This window comes from Puma concolor, chromosome E4, assembly GCF_028749965.1.
Source record: "Puma concolor isolate L17-30 chromosome E4, mPumCon1.1.hap2, whole genome shotgun sequence".
NCBI classification, from domain to species: Eukaryota; Metazoa; Chordata; class Mammalia; order Carnivora; family Felidae; genus Puma; species Puma concolor.
This window is the reverse complement of record NC_141683.1, coordinates 46,290,552-46,311,496: the sequence shown is the minus strand read 5'-3', so window position 1 is coordinate 46,311,496 and position 20,945 is coordinate 46,290,552. Positions and strand designations below refer to the sequence as shown.

At 42.0% G+C, this 20,945-nt stretch overlaps 1 protein-coding gene across 1 annotated transcript in view; it reads right to left on the bottom strand.

Annotated features, from left to right (window-relative positions):
• Positions 1-20,945, bottom strand: part of CE4H1orf21 (chromosome E4 C1orf21 homolog) — a 230,421-nt gene that overhangs the window by 142,620 nt on the left and 66,856 nt on the right. The window contains exon 2 of the mRNA XM_086693884.1: positions 5,392-5,611. Coding sequence (XP_086550010.1) covers positions 5,392-5,485 — 94 coding nt within the window. The 5' untranslated portion in view covers positions 5,486-5,611. The remainder of the gene's footprint in view (positions 1-5,391; positions 5,612-20,945) is intronic.

The following is a 20,945-nucleotide window of genomic DNA, read 5'->3' as shown; positions in this document are numbered from 1 at the left end:
ATGAGCCATCTGAGAGGTCTTGTATGTTCACTAAGGATTTGGGATTTTACTGGCTAAGAATGAGGCACAACAGAAAAGTTCTGGAGCATGAGAATGAACATGGGCAGAGGAGCACTCAGTACAAGCTGACAGAATCGGACACCGGTACAAAAAACAGAGAGTTAAAAATGAACAACAACATAAAAAAAAAAAAATCAAAGAAGCAAACAAACAACAAAGGGGGCTAACGGAAATCAGTTTGGAAGGCACTGCACTCTTCTGGGTTATGGGCCCTAACAGCCTGAACTGTGGTGGCGACTGGAAAGAGATTTGGGGGGAGAACAAGAGTCACAGGAGCTGGAAACTGGATGAGACAAAGGCCTCAAGTTTAAAGCCTTTTCAAGATTAAAGCCTTTTCCTGGAAGAATGGTGGTGACCTTCAGGCAAATAGTAAAGTCAATATAAGTAAAGAGCTTGCCCCCTTGGGGTGGGTTGCAGAAGAGATAATGATCTCTGGTTTGACATGTTAATTTTCCTAATAAGGCCTGAATCTGTTGTGAGCACCTACTTTAATAGTCCAAGTGAATGCCTGTTGAAAGAAATCCAATAAGCACTTGGATTTCCTTAGAACTTGCTTAACTAGTTCACGATAACTTGAATCTGTTGGTCACTTATTTTATGCAAGCTGGCTTTGGCAATCTGCTCAGCTGTCCTCTGAATGACCTCAGCAGATCTGCTGACCACTATTCACATATGCCCTGACCACTGAGGGAAGGAAAATTCCAATCTGGAGATGGAGCTTTCTGGTCTGGGTTTTACTTCTGAAAGGGCCACATGTATGTGAGGCACAACTTTCGATGGGAAACTTTTTATGCTGCGATATTTAAAGTGAAAGAAAGTCTATAGGTAAATGTCAGTGATAAAGTTCCTTGTCAATGACCTCCTGAATTCTATGAAATCTAGGAGTCAAGATGCCCACTTGTCAATCCTCCACGGTGGAATATTCTACAGATATTCCGTCACGCACATTTGGAGTGATCGATCTCCTAAATAGCCAAAACATTATGGAGACCAAACTGCGTCATAAAAATGGAAACTACCATTTGTTAAAACACTCTGTTTATCAATGCTCCCCAGCATGTCCTTAGAAGCTATGAAATTAAATTCACACCTTTAGGAAAAGGATCGAAGGTGTGTGTGTGTATACACACTCAGAGACATACTTCAGAGCCATCCCCAAATAGTCCATCCTTCACAGACATTGTCAACTCTTCAACAACAAGCAGTAATAACATTTTTTAAAAACATTTAAAAATGGCTTCTAAAAAGTGAGTGAGGAGACTTTATTCAGTGAAAAACAGAGCAGTGATTTAGAAAGCAGATTTTAACGGTCTAGGTTGGAATATAATCCAGTCATGGGGTTCTCACTGCCTGTCTCAGTGGCTGAGGTAACTAGTCTCCAAAGATGGCTCCCACCAATTCCTCCCATCCCAGAGGTGCAGGCTGAATACATGGAGACGTCCAGCTCTCTCGACTCTGGGCTGGTTTTGTGACTTGCTTTAATCAACAGAATGAGGCAAAAGTGACTTCTTGGACTTTTGAGCCTAGGTCTTCATTGGCCTGACAGCTTCTACTTCCTCTCTTAGAAACCAGCCACCATGTGAAAAGTTTGACTTCCTAGCTGGAAAGAGAGGCTAGAAGCCCTCTTGGTCATCTGAGCCCAGCTGAGCTCCCAGCTAAATGCAGCTACCTGGGTGAGCCCAGGCACCCTACAGAATTGTGAAAAGTAATAAATCGGTGCTTATTTCAGGCTGCTAAGTGTGGCATTCTTTCTTAGGAGGCAATGAGTTACAAACAGTGGGTGACAAAGATATCAAATGGTTAAAAGTGAGCCAGATCTGCTTTTCACCTGTGACTGTGATCATATTGGGATTTTGTACACTCACTCTGCCTACAAACTAAAATTTACATGGAGAAACACAGATAGGACCTCCTCTTGTCATAGACAAACTCAAGCATTCAGTCGCATCTGGGATACAGGCACTGAGGTTCACACTGCACTTTGACAATTCTAGAGCCCCGTGGGACTAGCCAAATCTATCTCCCTTGACCGGTTCAAGAAGCTCTCTACCTCCTTGTTCTGCTTTATCTAACACCATGCCACAAACCCACAAATGTTTATGCTGGAGAGTAACGAGATGATGAATGCCTGAGTGGATGAAACTTCAGTATGAGTACCAGGAGGATGACAAAAAAACTAGCAGAGGTCTTGAACGCACTTTATGACATGGACTGCGTGGAGCCACAAACATAACAATGACTGTGCTGGCTTGGGGTGGACTGAATTGTTAGCTCTAATTTTTTTAAATAACCTTTTATTTATTTATATTTATTTATTTATTCTTCGAGAGAGAAAGCACACGTGCAAGTGGGTGAGGGGTAAACAGAGAGGGAGAGCATCTTAAGCAGAGCGTGGAGCTCGATGTGGGGCAAGATCATGACCTGAGGAGAAATCCAGGGTTGGACGCTTAACCAACGGAGCCACCCAGGCACCCCATGTTAGCCCCAATTCTTGACCTCTGTATCCACATCCTTGTCACTAATGCACTGTGGTCAGATATATTTCTCTGCCTCTTGTCTTTGAGTCTGTTCCTGTGACTTTCTTTGGCTACTCAAATGTGGGTGCAAGTGACAGTGTGCCAGATATAAGCCCAAGGTTAAGAGGCATCTTGTGTACTGCTTGCACTCACACCCTCTGCGAAAGAGAGCATATCCGCCCTTCCTCCCGCAGCCCGCTGGTCCCAGGAGGAAGATGAGAAAGACGTACAGCAGAGCCACTCCAGCTGACTCACCAGCTCGTGATCAAGAAAGACATGCTCATTGTTGAATACCACTGAGATCTTGAGGTTGTCCAATACCCAGCGATAGGTGACTAATACAAGGTTCCTTTATTAGATGCCAACATTTGCCAAACGCACATGGTACTTTAGAATAACAAAGCCTCCTCGCCTATAAAAGCTGAAACTAAATCACCAACTGGATGGTTAAGTGGTCTCACTGCCAGGCTGTATAGAAGTACAATATATCAGCTATCACTGGTTTTTGCTGTTAGTTTATCCTTCCAAAGATTGTAATTTGGTATTCAAATTTCTCTATAATTTAACCCTAACTTAAGTTTTCTAGCCAATTCTCTCACTTAAATTTTATATTCCATTCAAACTGGATTATTTCTAATTCTTGAGTAAGTCTCACGTTACCTCTAACCTTTCCTCATCCAGTACCTTCCGGTACCCTTCATCTGACAGGCTTAGATTCTTCTGGTCCTTTAAGGCCAGGTTCAGATGTCACCTTTATAAGAAATCTGCTCTGATCCCACCTTTTAAGGCAGTCTCTCCATGCCCCTGACTCTCATCACAATGTATGTCTTTTCCTTTTCTGGTATTTGCCCTATTCTGCCTCAAAACATTTTCCTCATCCTCTTAGAAAGTCCTAGAAAGGACTTTCTAGGAGGTTTATGTCTTACTCAGCCCTGAATCCTCCAGGGCAGTTAGCAAAAGGTCTTGGCCCATAGTGTACAGGCCAGTCAATATGTTTTCGCACTGAAGAATGAGTGGCTGATGGGATGCAGCAAGGCAAGTGGGAACAACATCAAGAAAGCAACAGGGACTCTGGCATAGAGACACCTGAGTCTATGGCTTCGTAGCTGGGAATCTAGGGACCAGTTAGTTTCTCTGTCTTTCAACTTCCAAACATGTAAGATCGGGATGACATGTCTTTCATAGAACTGTTGTGAAAATTCACCATGAAAATGAATTTAAATACTTCTGCATATTTGACATATGGTGGCTGTTCCATTATGGTAGCTCTTATTACAAAAACGATAACGACACAGAATATCATCTAGAAGTTAGTTCGAATAAATCCTTGACACTAGATTATCACTAGATTATTATGTTCTCTCATTACTTTTAAGTTTACTTATTTATTTTGAGGAAGGGAGGGGGCAGAGAGTGAGAGAGAGAATCCCGAGCAGGCTCCGAACTGTCAGCACAGAGCCCAACATGGCGCTCGAACCCACAAACCACGATCACGACCCCAGCCGAAGTCGGACGCTTAACCGACTGAGACACCAGGCGCCCCCACCATTCAAAATTTTATAGGCAGTCACCACTAGAAGTAAATCTGTTCCAGGCAACAAATACATTTCCTTAAAATGACACAAAACAAAATCCTCCTCCCCTACATACTAGTCCACTTTCAGCAGAGCATTAGTCTTCCCACAGCACACCAATTCTTCACCAGGGACCCACACAACCATTACAATGGACCAAAATTGGCAGAATTACATGACAGTGACCGGACGGTGCCCTTCAGTTGTTTGTATGTAAACACGATTTCAGCAAGGTTCTTTATCGAACGAGAAAGAGGCACTCGTTCAGAGGACTGCCATGAACGTGTCCGGGAGCGGGTTATCATTGTTGAAGTGATTCAGCAGAACTGCTTCACCTGCCTCACTCACTCGGGTTTTGTACTAAGCTACAGCCATGTGGCATCGAAAGCACAGCTGACTGTCCAAGGAACAAACTCATGTCTAGGCAAACTCGGAAGCCTGTAGGTGGCCCGGTAGGTGACGTTAATGCGTGAACAGGGACTTGACGTGCGTTCAAGAGCAGGCTCAACAGTTCCCTGGAGGCCACAGCCTGACTGAAGGGGCAACTGCTACCTCACCCCACTGTTGCTTCAGCCAGTATAGCCAGATTTTCTGAAGAAATTTGGGATTTTACATGAAACATCCTGGTTTTTTAAATGCTGCCTTGCTTTTTACTTTATAATTCTCTGGGAGCCAAAGAAAACATACTTGCAAGCCAGACGTGGCCATGAGTTGGCAGGCTGTAATCTTTGCACTGGATATTCTAAAGTCACTTTGCATCGTCAAAGACAGGTTAAAAGACGATTATTACATTCATTGTGTTTGTATTTTTTTAATCTGAAAATTTATAATTCACATAAAAAGTAACTATTAGGCCTAAAAAATACCTCATTCTCTTATGCATAAATCCTCACTCGCTCTACTTTTGGACCTCTGTGTTTTCGGTCATACAGTGCTCTCTACCTGGACGCCCTGTGGCTGGTGTCCCATGTACCAATTTAAGTCCTACGGGTTATTTAAAACTTGATTTCAATGTTAGCTTCTGTATAAAATCTCCATAATCGTCCTCAAAATCCTGTATATATAAGTTATTATGAAAATTGCGCCATGTAAAAGATGCGCGTTGATTTCTAGCCATATCTCATCAGCCCTTTACCAGCAGCCCCCAAAAGATGCAACACCAATAACGCTACAAATATTGACTCCCGAGAAAGTGAAAGGCCTGGGTCACCGGGTCAAGAGCAAAGTTCAATGGCACTCACCGCCAAACACATCTCCGTTCTGGTAGTTCTTCCCTTTCTGGGCTTCCTCTTCATTTTGAACAGTGGCAACATGCTTGGCGGAGGCACAGCCCATAGTCTCATTCGGTCAGCTTCAGCCGGGCTGAACTGCAAATCATCTCTACAGACACGGGGACATTTTTTTTTTCTTTAAACACAAAGAAAATCCACCTTCCTGCTGAGTCGGTCAGGACGTGCGCACCTGGGAGAACAGAAAGCTAGATCAGAATGAGTGAAATCAAAACCTCTGTGTGATCAGCAAAGCACTAGGATTACTGCAAGAGCCCGCTGCACTGGGGGGTGGGGGATTGGGGGACGGACAATTGTGCTGAAGAAGGAAATGCAATAGGGCCTGTTCTCATCTGATTCTCACTCAGAAAGCAAGACCAGAAGGCACGCCCCCTGCACAACACATGGCTGAACTTTTTGAGGACATAATAAAAAATATGTATTTGTTTATTCAAATAAATATTTGAGCACTACTACCTGCCACACAGAAAGTGCACGTATGTTTGCTAATGTTCTGGAATCTCAAAAACCTCCAGAGTGAGGAAAGCACAGACAGCCATGAGATCTACCCACTTCAGGAAACTGGGAAAAATTCTCCATCTTCCCGCTCCTGCCTTGCCAGCTCTTCTCAGATGCTCCATCCCCTCCATCCCCCCCCCCCCCCCCCCCCCCCCCCCGCCAGGAGCAAATGGCCTTCCTCCTCAGGCTAATTTATACATTTTTTGTGGGTTCTGTAAGGAATTCTATATTTTATTTTACCTGAGGTGACAGTGTTTTGGAAGATAAAGGAAGAAGATGGGGGCAAGGATTTAAACTTACTTTTCTCTGTTTTCTGCTTAGCTAGCAGAATGCTTTAAGGATTGACCAGATGTAGGAAGATCAAGAGAAGAAAACAAAGCAATTGCCCACCTCCTATCAGAGCCTCTGTGCTTCTACTGGACCACTCATAAAGACTGAAAGAGAATTTATGGATAAACCACAATAGAGATGGTCCTCTAGTTAACTTCAGTAAATATACCTTCCCTGCCCCACCCAAGGTCACTGCCCAGATTCTCAAGGGTTTGCTCTGTCTTTATTTTTCACCATCCTTTTCAAGCCATTCCAGAGGCGACTTACTCCAGTCTCGTGGAGGCTTCCTTTGAACATCTGCCCATTCCTTCATCTCCATCCATCCCACTGTAGGACAGGCCCTTACTCCTCACACCCAAGCAGAGCAGAAGAATCGTGGAGCCATGCACTTGACCTGCACTGGCACCCGTGTCTCCCTACCCACCTCTCCCCTTCATGAACAACTGGTGTTTCTCAGCCTCAGGAGCAGTGGGTACGGAAACTGAAATGCAGCTACAGGCTTTCTCTTCCAACAAGACTGCTGCCCCTAAGCCTCCTTCCTAGAGCTCTAAGGACACCCACGGACACAGAAATCTAATCATTTAAGCCATAACATCTCAGCAAAGGAAAATGTTCAAATTAACCGAACGTTGAAAGGTAATTCCAAATCAATTTCATAAACAAGCTTAGATATAAAAGTAAGGATCTTAAATGAAGGCAAGCAAATGCAAAATGCAATACTGACTCTATGGCTATAATACTAGTCATATACTTTGTATAGTTCTTCATAGTATTTTCTAGCACTGGTTCCGTCAAATCATTAACAGGAAGTATAGGGTTAGTAAAGTTTTACCAAAAGGAAGATTATTTTTCCCTAGATCGTTAATGTTTGTAGTTTCTCTACACAGGTAACCTCTTGTTAGCACATTTTCATATTTTTAAGGCTATATGGAGCACACACACACACACACACACACACACACACACACAACACACTTAGCAGTAATGCCATTAAAGCTACAGAATTTTGATTTTTTTCTTAACAGTAGTTTAGTTTGCTGGTCTATTCATAGTGGTCTATATAGCTCAGGGGCCTGATGGGGGAAGTGCACATGGAAGAGGCATTTTTTTTTAAAAACTTACACAATAGAGTGTAGTAAGTTCCATGATAGAGGTTTCACAGGAATCTATGGCAATGCAGAATTTAAAAAACAAACATTAAATTATGACTGGGTAAAGGCAGGAATTAAAAGAGGAAGTAGTATTTTGTAGAGACTTAAAAGTTTGGTACAAATCTGCAAGGCTGAAAGGACACTAGCATCATCTTGCTATAAAGAACCGCCAGAGGGAAGACACTAGAACGTGGAAGAGCGCAGCATGCGTGTGCGCATGTGCGTGAGAGTGCGCGTGTGCCTGCGCGCGCATGCAAGAGTCCATACTAACCCTTGTCTCGCGGGACAAAGTGGGAGCAGGGCCGGGAAGGGGAGTGCACTGCTGATGCTTTGTGAAGGGACTGGAGGAGGCCCTGCTGACTTTATCCTACTTGAAGATAAGGAAGTCTCTCTGGTGCAAATCTGAGCGCACTTTGAGAGGTATTACATTAGGAGCGCGGAAATCCATTCTGTCAACCTACCATAGTTTTTGAAGAAACATCACTGAAATATGAGACAAGAAGAACAGGAGATGGGATTCAGTTCCAAAGGCAGAAGAAGGGGAACATTCCTCTCCAGCCAAGGGGCTGCTGCTGCTGCTGCTGCTGCTATGTGCTCCCGCCAGCACTTTCTCCTTGATTCCCACCTCCAGCATCACCATGTAACAGGTGTGGCCTCCCAGCACGAATTCCTTACTTTTTAAAAAGGAATGTGGGGAAACAAGCTCACAGGCACACAGGAGAGCAAACTGAAGTGAGAGGGGAAACCTCCCATCACCTCCCTGTCGGCTGCCACCTCTTCAAAGCAAAGTAAAACCAGAAGGAAAGTAGGAAACTCGAACAACAATCCCCCAAGGACAGTGGTGATCCAGAGGCAACTTAATCGTCCTCTCTGGGAGTCCCTCTCACTTTTCTCTTCCTCGTTCCACATTCATGTTTACAGCCTCGTATGCTATCCAAGAAGTTAATGTAAGAGTATAAGATGTGAATTTTCCTTTGCTACCCACTGAAAAGCATTGTGTGGTGTTTCTTCTGTGTTTTAAAGGCTGTGTTTATATCAGAAAGTCTTCTCTAAATTTAAAAAGTGGAAATCACACGAAAATCAAAAAAACTGCAAAAGGCTTACAAAAATAAAACACGTAAGAATAACTTTTAGAAGGGCTTCTCTGTTATCCAGGCATGGGAGTGAGGAACATGTTAATAAGCAGATTAGGCATGATTTACATCCAATTCGAGTGATGACTCAGGAAGCTTCCATTTAATTATATATTTTAAAATTTTAAATGTTTATTTATTTATTTTGAGAGAGAGTGGGCATGCAGGTGGGGGGCGGGGGCGGGGGAGGGTGTGGGGGAGAAGGGCAGAGAGAGGAGAGAATCCCAGGCAGGCTCCCCGTTCAGCGCAGAGCCTGACACAGGGTTCAATGTTGGGCTCGATTCCATGACCATGAGATCATGACCTGAGCCAAAATCAAGAATCGATGCTTAACCGACTGAGCCACCTTGGCACTCCTTTATTGTATTTTTAAAAAGGCGCTGTTGCTCAAGAGGAGTTCTCTCCAAATTGTAAGTAAGTAGAGATTTTGTTTTTGAAACATAGGCACTCTGTATTTTACAGCAGTAATTTGATGAGTGGTGTTTTCAAGTTTTACAACGTTGTCAAAAACATATTTTAATATTTTGCCCATTTTGCAGGCTAGAATTATGAAGTCACCTGAGAGGCAGAAGGTCTGTAATTCATAAAGTTAACCATGGATCAGTGGGGAAAGCTTTTTCCTATGTCATCTGGATCCTGCACAGAGACAATTGCCCAATCATTTGTTCATTTAATCAACAGATATTTACTGAAAACTGCTACGTGTTTACAGATGAACAAGATACAGCGTTCCTCCCTATCCCCATAGGAAGATGAACATTTGGAGAAAAGAATGACCAGTTTCACAGTGGTGCTGATAGAGCTGCTGCACGTTAAATATAGAGAGGTGAATTCACCCCGTAGGCACCTGATTCAGCCTCGAGAGAGGGAATGGCAAGAGAGGTCAGGCTTGAGGCCAGTTGAAAAATCATCAAGACACCCCCAAACTGCATCTCTTTTCATAGCCTGATGGAATGTCAAGGTCTCATTTCTACTGAAAACTCTCTCACTTTGACCTCGTTCCAACCGAGCCCTCAAGCTGAGCATATCCTCAGAAATGTACCCCTAGAGTCTGCCACAATCATCTACTCCCAAACACCTCCCTCTGTTTGGTAGTATCCTTCACAGAATCCTTAGTTTTTTGAGTTTTTTTTTTTTTTTTTTTGCTTCCATTTTTCCATTGGCTTTGCTCGGCTTTTCTCTGCCAACCTCCACACCTTCTGTCCACTCCCCTTCCTGAAACCACACCACTTAGCGAGGTAAGTCTGAGGGTGCAAATGAACATGCAGAGACCACAAAGCTGGACAGAGCAGCCTCGTCTCCACATATTGTTATTAACAGCATGCTATTTCTGAAGTCAGGTCACAGTGTGAGAATTAACCTGAAGTATCTCTTTGATGTCTGATAGAATCTTATAATACCAAGCCCAGTAAGGATGGTTTTAAAAACTAAATAATCTATATCATCAGGCACCTCTAAAAACATGGGATCCAATTAATTGTCCATGGCTTTGTGCAAAAGTCTCCCCAAATGGTTGTATGGGTACATTACCCTGCACCATGAAATTAGAAGTTGTAATCCCTATTCACGGCACTATGAGCCAACTGAATTTGGGACCATCTTTATAGGGTATTTTTCCTGCTTTTGATAAATAAAATATATTAGCAAATTTGAAAATCCATTAAAGTATTTTTAAAAAGGACTAAAATAGGACACCTGGGTGACTCAGTGGTTGAGCGTCCGACTTTGGCTCAGGTCATGATCTCATGGTTTGTGAGTTCGAGCCCCACATTGTGCTTACTGCTGTCAGCGCAGATCCTCTGTCCCCCTTTCTCTCTGCCCCTCCCCGCCATGCACACATGCACACTCTCTCTCCCTCAAAAATATATAAACATTAAAAAAGAGAAAAAGGACTAAAATATTTGTAACCATGCATGTTTATCATTCCTCCCCTTACACTATGCTTCAAGCCTCTTTAGGTAATGCTGTAAGTATTACTTACTAGTGTAACTATCCCTAGGGTATTGCTGTTTGACAACAGCCCACATTGTAACATGAGAAAGTTCTTTTCTATACACAATAAGTCCATTATCTATTAATACATATCACATACATGTGATACATTTGTCTTTTTATAAGAAAAGATTATGGATTATGATGGCTTTTTTTTAATGCCTGTGATTTCTCTTTATTTTTTGTTTTTAGCCTTCTTAAGATATAATTGCCAAGACTGCAATGTATTGGGGCACCTGGGTGGCTCAGTTGGTTAAGTGCCAATTCTTGAGTTCGGCTCAGGTCATGATCTCACAGTTTGTGGGTTCGAGCTCCACATCGGGCTCCATGCTGATGGTGCAGAGCCTGCTTGGGATTCTGTCTCCCTCTCTCCTTGCCCCTCCCTTGCTCTCTCTCTCTCTCTCTCAAAATAAATAAACATTAAATTTTTTTTTAATTTTAAAGAAAATAAAAAGACTTCAATACACTGAGTGCTCAAGCTCCATAAAGATGATCTGATATATGTACACATTGTGAAAAAGTTCCCACCATCAAGTTAATTCACACATCTAGCACCTCATATTCACCCTTTTTCTTTCTTTCTCTTTCTTTCTCTCTCTCTCTCTCTCTCTCTGTCTCTCTCTCTCTCTCCTAAGAACACAAGTTCTACTCTCTCGGCAACTTGCAATTATATAATACAGTATTATCAACTACAGTCACCACATTATACATTCGATTCTCAGACCTTAATCATCTTATAACTGAAAGTTTGTATCCTTCTACCAACTTCTCCTTATTTCTCCCACCCCTCAGTCCTTGGCAATCACCATTACACTGTTTCTGAGTTTGACTTATTTCACTTTTAGATTGCACATATAAGTATTACCATGCAGTATTTGTCTCTCTCTTACTTCACTTAGCATAATGCCCTTTAGTTCATCCATGGTGTTGCAAATGGCAGGATTTCCTTTTTCTAAGGCTGATATTCCAGTGTGGGTATGCACTGGTGTGTATCACATTTTCTTGATCCGTTCACCCACTGATGGACACTTTTTCCTTACCTTGACTATTGTGAGTAATGCTGCAATGAACATGGGAGTGCAGACATCTATTTAAGATAGTGATTTGGGGGGTGCTTGGGTGGCTCTGTCAGTTAAGCATCCAACTCTTGATTTTGGCTCAGGTCATGAGCTCATGGTTCATGAATTTGAGCCCTGCGTCAGGCTCTCTGCAGAGCCTGCTTGGGATTCTCTCTCTATCTCTCTCTTTCTCTCTTTCTGCCCCTCCCCTGCTCTCTCTTTCTCAAAATAAATAAATAATAATTAAAAAAAGATAGTGATTTTGTTCCCTTAGAATATCTACCCAGAAGTGAGATTGCTGATGGCTTTTCTCTTTACCTTAAGTTTTTAAACTGGATGTACAGTTTCATCAGAAAACCTACTCATAAAATTGGGAAGGAAAAAAAATACACAAATTCAGTTTTGAGAAAAAACAAAAAGATATCTGACCTTTTTCCAAAAGAGGAATAACACAGAAATTTTATAAATAGATAAATAAATAGAAATTTATTTCTATTGACATAATATTATGGATGAATTCACTTTCCATCAATTAGATACAGACTTTTTCATTTTGGATGAAAAAGCCAAAAATACTGTAGACCATTTCCTTGTCAAGAAAGACACCTCTAAAAAAATGAATTAAAAGTGATAAGCTCCATAAAGAAATCCTAGGCCAGAGAGAACATGAATGCACCACATGCAGCTTGGAGGACTGGAGAGAAATAAAATTCTGATTGAAATGGGTATATAGAGAGCTATGAAGTCAGCAGTTAGGAAAAGGATATAGCCACATTATTAATAGATCAGGAGCAAAGTGCCCCCTTTTTTACTCTGATTAAAAAAGGGAAATCAAGACAAGGCAACATCTAAAAACTCCTTTCTTTTATTGAAGAAAGAACCGACATCTAAGCTCCATAAAGAAAAAATATATATATAAATAACTAATCAGTCTGTTTGCCCATCTGCTCTGCTTTGCTATAATGAGTGTTAATACAGCAAGCCACTGTGGAGGGGCGGGGGGGGGGGGGGGGGGGGGCGGGAGAGAAAGACAGCCTAAAAGTGATTTCTAATCTTGAAGCTTTGGTATCCTTGGGCTTCTGTTAACACCATTCCATATTTCATTGTGAATGTTAAAAATAATACATAAAGAGATGTCACATTTGACATGAGGATAATCTGGGAAAGTCAAATCTTCTTGTTACCAGCAATTGCAGGCATCACAGAAAATACTCATTCCTTGCCTCACACTCATTTGGTGGCATGACAATCAAAAATGTGCTATTAACTTCAAAGAAACAGGAATTCTGGCATCTGCTTGCTTTATGGGAAAACTCTCACTTCCGCAAATGAGAACTGCAGAGAGGTATCTCTCAGAAACTTAATGATAACGAGTCCCGTGCAAGACGACACAGTTCTGCAGGGTTTCGGTGGCGAGGCGTGGGGATGAGGAGACGCGGAGGCATGAGCACTGCAGGGGAGCGAGAATCCCAGCGCTGGTCTCAGTCATCGCACACAGGCCTGCCTCACTACCAAGGCTGGCTGGGCTTCATCTCTCTGAGCTCTCTCCTTGATTTATGATCTACCCGTTCGGAACATATGTCCAAGGGATGCCAAGGATGAAATTACCACTTACAAAAAAGCCCATTCTTTTTTTTACCTAGATTCAACTTATTTACAAACTTTGTTTTCAACACTTACCTAGCTAGGATATCCTAGCAAGTCTGAAAGCTCCCAAATTTTGAGAAGCCCTATGAAGTCTATGGATTATTACCAACGATGTTTTGGCCTGAGGGTGTGGATTTCAATTGTGTATAAAGTGGGGAAAAAAGGAACAGGGCTTGGCTCTCTTTCCTCTTCTCTATCCTGCCATTAATAAACAAAAATAAATCTTAAAAATATTTCCTGTAGGGAACAGGTTAGAAAAGCTTGTAGAGTAATTGTTCTTCAGCTAAGGATTCAAGAGTTTGATGCCTTTATCCTACACCTGAAAACTCCACACTTGTGTCACTGGTACCTGTTCACGCAGTTCATGATGGCTGACACTTTCTGGGAAGCAAGAGAGGAAAACAGCAGATCCTGATTAAAGTCACCCACCCACACCAGGGTGAACCCATGCAGAATTATGCTGTTTCTAGATTTCCTCCTCAGTGATCACGGTCAATGGCAGATATTCCAGAACTTGGAGTTCTCTTTCTTCCATTTCCAAGACTGAGAATACCAAGGGTACGTGCAGGAAGTTGTCAACCTGTATCAGTAGGGAAACTTCTGTACCATGCCACCCGTGACTGGGATCGTGACAACTGTGTTGCTGGTTCACCATGTCACTTGAGCCAAATCTGTATGATTTCCTGTCAGTATTCTAAGAATAACAATAGCAGATCCCTCTTTTTTTTGCGGTGTGTGTGGGGGGGGATTGTTTTGGAAATCTAGGTAGATAATGAAATGCTTACAAAAGCATTCATAAATGAAAGGTAATATTCTTCTATGCCAGGTGCAGGACATTATCTTTCAGGAGCATTGGGTAGAATTGGTTTATCCAGAGGGTTCCCATAGGTGGCCCCAGAAAATGAGAGAAAACAGATGGTAAAGGAAAGATGAAAAAGCAAGAAAAAACTAGAAAGTGAAAGTAGAATAAGTTCAAATTGCTAAAGAAGCACAATTTGATTTTATTCTAAGTCAGTAAGTCATGATCCTTCCTGAATGGTCAGTGAAGAACATGCTGGGTGATCTGCATGTTGAAATATATTGTGAAGAACGGATAGGATTCCTGCCCTTGAAGGGCTAGCATTCAAGGAGGGCTAACCCATCATAAACATAATATGTAAAGTAAAATAAAATTCCAATACCTAATGTACACTGCAGGAAAAGGAAGGATCGGACACGTTCTTGAAAGTCATAAGACATTTCAATCTAATTAAATTCGAGCTTGTCTCAGCTTTATTTTATGCAACAAGAGACATAGGAACGTCAGTATAATGTGCTACTCTTAGCAGACCCTCGGTAAGCATTTACCAATGACAGTGGAACAGATGTCATGCCAGTTTTGAGCTGTTGATCCTTTTTAACACCATACACTACAATAGAACTGCAGCTGGATTAATCCCCCAGAAATCTGAATGCTACTCTCATGGTGCCGAGGGGGCAAGAGTTGAATGCCACTGATCCTTGTCCGACGTGTGCAATGGAAAAACACGTATGATGTTTTCCTCACTGAATACAAAGCCTCAACTTTCGCACAAGACTAGCATGTTCCTCATTTTTTATTCAATACGATTTCTAAACTTAATGCTGACACAGCATATCTGAGACTTAAGCTGATTACTGGGGTGGATAAAATAAAATAGGACCAATCGGCACAAAAGATATGAATTATCTAATCATTAGAAGCAAATACAAGAATTGTTTAAAAACAAAAAGGCCTGCTTATATTTTCTTTGAGCACTTTGGTACTAATATTTGAGTAAGAATATACTTAGTATCTTCAGAATTATAAATACTTTTAACAAAGTCGTTTGGTAACACTGTGAAACGTGCTAAATACTAGAAGTTGAAAAATAGTGTTTGCCTCAAAATCTAAACATACATCCCTTTTCCCCCTTAAAATAGCCTCTTTTCCCTTTTTTTCCACCTCTCTGCTAAAATATATGAAATCATCCCTGAGAAACAGGTGCAAACTCTGGCCTAAGATCTCGCACTCCCTGCGCTCGGTCTCCAGCCAGAGTATCCCAGGTTTGAGAAGTCAGCAGTGACCCAGTGATTAAGGAAACCCACCACTCTCCAACTAGCAGAGAACTGCTGACTGAAATAAGCATCCCCAAGGGAACGCTGTGTCTACCTGAAATTCTGCCTTCTAGAACCTTCCAGGTCCATCCAAAACAGCTCAAGATTTGAAAGTGCCCTGAAAACTTAGAGGAAACAAACAAATAAAACTCGTCTATTGGTGAAGGACTTAGTCTCTCTCTTTCTCATGCATGTGCGCGTGAGTACACACACACACACACACACACACACACACACACACACACACCCCTACCTGCCACAAAAGTAGAGATGCAAAGACTACACCCAATATTTTGTGATTTTGTAAGGGAAAGGAATTGTGTGGCTTTGGGCAAGTTATTTACTTCACAGTAGCTTAGGTGCTCATTTATAAGATGGAGTAAGAGTCCCTGAACTTTGAGAGAAGTAGGTGAGATAACATACATAAAGTGCTTAGGACAGCACCTGATAATTAGTAAGCAATCAATATGTGATTGTTATTGTCATTATCGTTACTATCATCATTATCATTTAATGGGATGGTGATGAAGCTTGAGAAGAAAGGGGCAGAGGCAAAAGAGACTAGAAAGGAGACACGGGAAGAGATGAGAGGTTAACTGTGATAACTTGATAGTTCTTAGGAACTGCACCAAAGATAAGCAGGCAAACACAAGAAACACAGAACCAAGAGACAACAGTTCTGTATCACAAGAAGCTTGCGGTCCCTGTGCAGCACCTGCAGAGGGAGCCCTAAGCAGTGCTCGTGTTTCTGCAGTGGTGGAGGTGGGGAGGTCAGCTTCTTTGGGGCACATCCCAGGACTCTGAAGGCCAAGGCTGCTGTGTGCAGACAAACTGAAGGTCAGTGAGCTCTCCCAAGCTTTGCCACACCCTTGATGAGTGTGCAGCTCTCATCGTGCTGCTGTTATGTGTTTATGTGTCTATCTCCTTCACCAGGCAGGATTTACGAGGTCATGACCACGTCCTAATTATTCCTCTCTATATTCCCTCTGGCGCAGATCACGTACACAGTAGGTGTGCAATGTATTCTCTTAGAAACCTTTTTTCACAGAGATGTCCAAGGTTTTTAAGGCAGGGAGTTCTGCTAAGCCCCAGTCCCTATGTCATCTGCATGGACAGTAACTTTCTTTAGTACATCACAAGAACAACAGTCAAAGATATTCATCTGAGCCACCACAGATGATTAAAAATTATGTTAGTACATACTTCCTAAGAAAGACAGGAAGGGAGTAATCTCAATATTATACTGGTATGATGGAATTTTGAAAGCTTTTGGCACTTGTATGGTTGGTCCTAATCTGCCTTGGAAAACTATGCTATTTATTTATTTCAACATTTTTTGGGATCTTGTTTAGTTCTCAACATTCCACTAAGGACAAGAGATTCCAAAATGGGTAAGTCAGCCAGTCCTTGACACGCATTTTCTGACTTTCAGTTAAATCTAGAGATGTTTAACAGTGATTCTAAAATTCATCCATCAGAAAAAATCAAGGTGTTTTTGTTTTTGCTGAGACTTAAATCTTTGATTAACTTTCCAGGACAAAGAACTATTTAAGAATGGTGTCCTTACAAGGCCAAAAATGTGAAATTCTGAATATCATTTTCAGGTGGCATAAATCAATGCCCCCTCACCCTACTGAGTTTAAAAGGGCGGGGGGCACATCAGTTCTCATACTGCTCTCAAGCAATACACAAGACTTCTGGGAACTTCGATTTTGTAGAGCTCAGCCAAAAACACATTCTGTGCAATTATCTTCTTAAAGAAAGAAAACAAAAAGAAGCTGAAACAAAAGACCCAACTGACAAAGCAAAGTCAGTTGAGTAATGGCCACTTCTTTCTAATGTACCAGGAGAGGCTCCCTCCTGCCCCTCATGAGTTCACACAGAACTCTACAATGCATGGTCTTCCCTCAGTAGCCACTACCATTTCTGTGACGTGTAGTAGGGTTTGAGTAGCGAAATGTAAAAGGGTGGGCAAAAAGCTCCTCCCCGGCTTTGATGCCCACCTTCAGCCACTGAAAAGCTATTAAAGAACAGACAGGGTTATAGGCTATGAGCTATTATGACCTCGTAAATGTTACCAAAATTTGCAGTCTACTCTGTAATAATTATTTTAAATCAGCCCAGTGTTCCCCATTTGAAGTAGCATAATTGATGAACATGGTGTTCTTTCCTACTTGTCCAGCAAAATGTATTTAGAGCAAGAGACCAGAGCAACATATTCAATAGGACTGGAAAGAGAGGGCAGGAGCAACAGCACTGGGGCCCACAAACAGAAGACCACAGTTGAGCATAAAGACATGTCAGCCAGTCCTCCTTGGCATCAACACTCTCCAACAGATCCACATTCAGTTCCAGTCTGACACATGCAAGTTTCAAGTCTTCATCTGGATAAAGAACTAAATACATGGCTTCGTGATAAACCATTTTATTGGAGAAACCATTTTATTGGAGAAAGGAAGAGCAGAAGTAGGTTACATATAGGATTTGACCACATCATATTCTAACAAGGCCTCTGTCCAGCTGTCATCTCTGTGGGACCTCCACAATGGGTGGATAGGCTGAGGTGGTTGTGGTCCTGTATATGACAAAGGCACATTTGGCAAGCTGCTTAGTATTCCTGTATCTGGAAGGATTGCCACCCTATTATCACCTCTATTACATCACTGCCATGACCACCATAGATATGGTACTACAAAAATAAAAAGACATTTTCCTTTAAAAAAAATTTTTTTTTAATGTTTATTTATTTTTGAGAGAGAGAGAGACAGAGAGAGACAGAGTGCAAGCAGGGGAGGGGCAGAGAGAGAGGGAGACACAGAATGGGAAGCAGGCTCCAGGTTCTGAGCTGTCAGCACAGAGTTCGATGTGGGACTCAAACTCCAATGCCATGAGATCGTGATCTGAGCCAAAGTTGGACGCTTAACTGACTGGGCCACCCAGGAGCCCCAAAGACATACATTTTCTAATTCTAAAATCTCCCTGAAAACTTTAAAGAATTATTAGGATCCAAATTAAAATTTGTATTTGTAGATCACTTTTTAGACTTAGCCTTGCCTCTCCCTTATTCATCAGGCCTTTCTAGGCCATATTTTTTGTTTGGTTTTTGCTTTTTTGAGAAAGAACTCAAAAAACAATGTCTAGTAGACATCAGGTTGGTCCTATTAGCAGTTTTAAAAGCATCAGAACATGATTAAAAATTTTAGGAAAAAATTAGACTTCTCATAAATTAGTAATCATCCCATTAGTTTTCTACAATAAAGTCAAATTAATCTGTTTTATGTTTATTTTTTGAGAGAGACAGAGTATGAATGGGGGAGGGGCAGAGAGAGAGGGAGACACAGAATCTGAAGCAGGCTCCAGGATCCAAGTTGTCAGCACAGAGCCCGACGTGGGGTTCAAACTCACAAACTATGAGATCATGACCTGAGTTCAACCAATTGAGCCACCCAGGCACCCCCAAATTAATCTTTTAAATGCACTGATTCTATCAGGTCCCTCCTCTGTTTCAAAATCCTCCAGAACTCACTAATGCCATGAGGGCAAAGCCCAAGACACCTAGTCTTTCAAGTTAGACATGCCCTCAAGGACCACTGAGGTAAGGTTCCCAGATTTACAAATAAGAAAACTAAAAGAAGAGGGTCCATCCAATGGGACCCAGACCTCTTGACCCAGGGTCGTCTCTTTCTACTGCTCCAAGGTTACTAGCATCACATCAGGTGGGTCTCACAGAACCACCCTTCTCCCTCAATATTCTGCTCACATGCCCAATTCTCCATGTCTCTGCTTCAGCCTTAACTTTTCTAGGAAGAAGCTTCCACACTGTTCCACCTTCCTTCATTTTTCTTTTTCCTAAATCTGACTTGTAGAGCAATGATTTGGTGTTTCTTAGACATCCTTCTCTAAAAGACACTAAGTGCTTTGGGGGCAGAAAGCATCTCCTGTATTTGTCTCCCCCACTAGTGGAGGGGGTGTGAGGCTAGGCAGAGAGTAGGAACTCAATAAACCCTTTTCAAAATGGCAAGCAGCAGGCTATCTCTGCCTTCTCACCTCCGTCTGCACCTGCTATTGCCCCTGACTAGAAAGCTCTCCTTCCTCATCTTTACCTAACTTCTGGTTTGCATGAGCTGTCCCTTCCCAAAGGTCCCAGTGTGCCTTCATAGCACCCAGCACACTGCAGGATATTCTTAATTCCTAATTGCATATCGCTTCCACAGGTCTAGAGTGCACACTCCTTGAGAGACACAGACTGTGTCTTTCACTCCCTAGTGTATTCCCATATTCCCAGCTTCTCACAGTGTTTATTCAAAATATGCACACAATGAAAAAATATAAAATAAATATCTCCAGATAAAAATTTAAACTCCTTCTCATGGAAATCCTTTCCTCCACATCTCCAAACTTGTCTAGCTTTCTATGCATACCTTGCTCTAGCCAGTCTAGTCTCCGGCTACTAACCCGTGGACCTATTTTCTTGGCTGAACCCTAAATGCCTCTGGTCACAGTCTCATCTCAGATAGAAAGCTCTCCCTGTTGGGTGCTTGGGTGGCTCAGTCAGTTAAGCGTCCAACTCCTGGTTTCAGCTCAGGTCATGATCTCACGGTTTGTGAGTTCCAGCCCCATGTTGGGCTCTGCACCGATAGCATGGAGACTGCTTAGGATTCTCTCTCTCTCTCTCTCTCCACCCCTCCCCTGCTCACACACTCTCAAATAAATGAATAAACTTAAAAAAAAAAAAGGAACTCCTACCCATTAATCTCTGCCTGTTATTAGAATCCTACCTGTCTTTAAAGTGCAGAACAAGTCTTTGCATCTCTAAGAAACCTTGCCCCAGGCCACACAGGTCTTCCCCTTCTCCAAACTCGTCAGCACGCGTGCGCAAGACCATTCATCGCCTACCCATGTTGGCACCTGTCCGCAGTAATCTTTCCATCTCAGTCTAACTTGGCCTGTGGGAGGCCCCTCCCTCTGAAGTCACTCAGGAAAGCATCACACACACAGCTTTGAGACATCTCCTATAGTGTTGTTTTACATTGTTAACTTTTGTACATTTTTGTCTTGGCATCCTAATTCATTTTTAACTTTTTGAGGTAAGCCATGCTTTCCATGTCTTTGATCCTGTGCAATTCTTGGCACAAAGTAGGAGATTAATGAATATTTGTTACCTGACATGTTGGCTAGAAAACAAAAGTGTGCAGGATGAGAGAACTATAGAAATTATAAAAAAAAAAAAAAAAACTTTTGCCAAATGTGCAGTTGTACATTTCTGATTATTAGAGGCTGTTTTAAAAGGTCAAATGTTGATAGTATAATTATACCGTAATTTGGTAAAATTACTCTCTGGATAAAGGTTATTTTTAAATAGAAACTTCTGTCCATATGATAAAAAATTACAAATAGAGGAGAAAATTCAGTAAAAAAGGAATCAAAAGGGAAAGAAAGAAAAACGTACAGCCAAGACTGCCACCCCCACATGCACCCCAGATCAGGAGCGTTGGCTAGAGCATCCACAACTGCATCAGCTGACTTTTATTACAGAGTCTAGGTCATGACTGAGTTCACATAATGGCTCTGTAGAGGCTGGC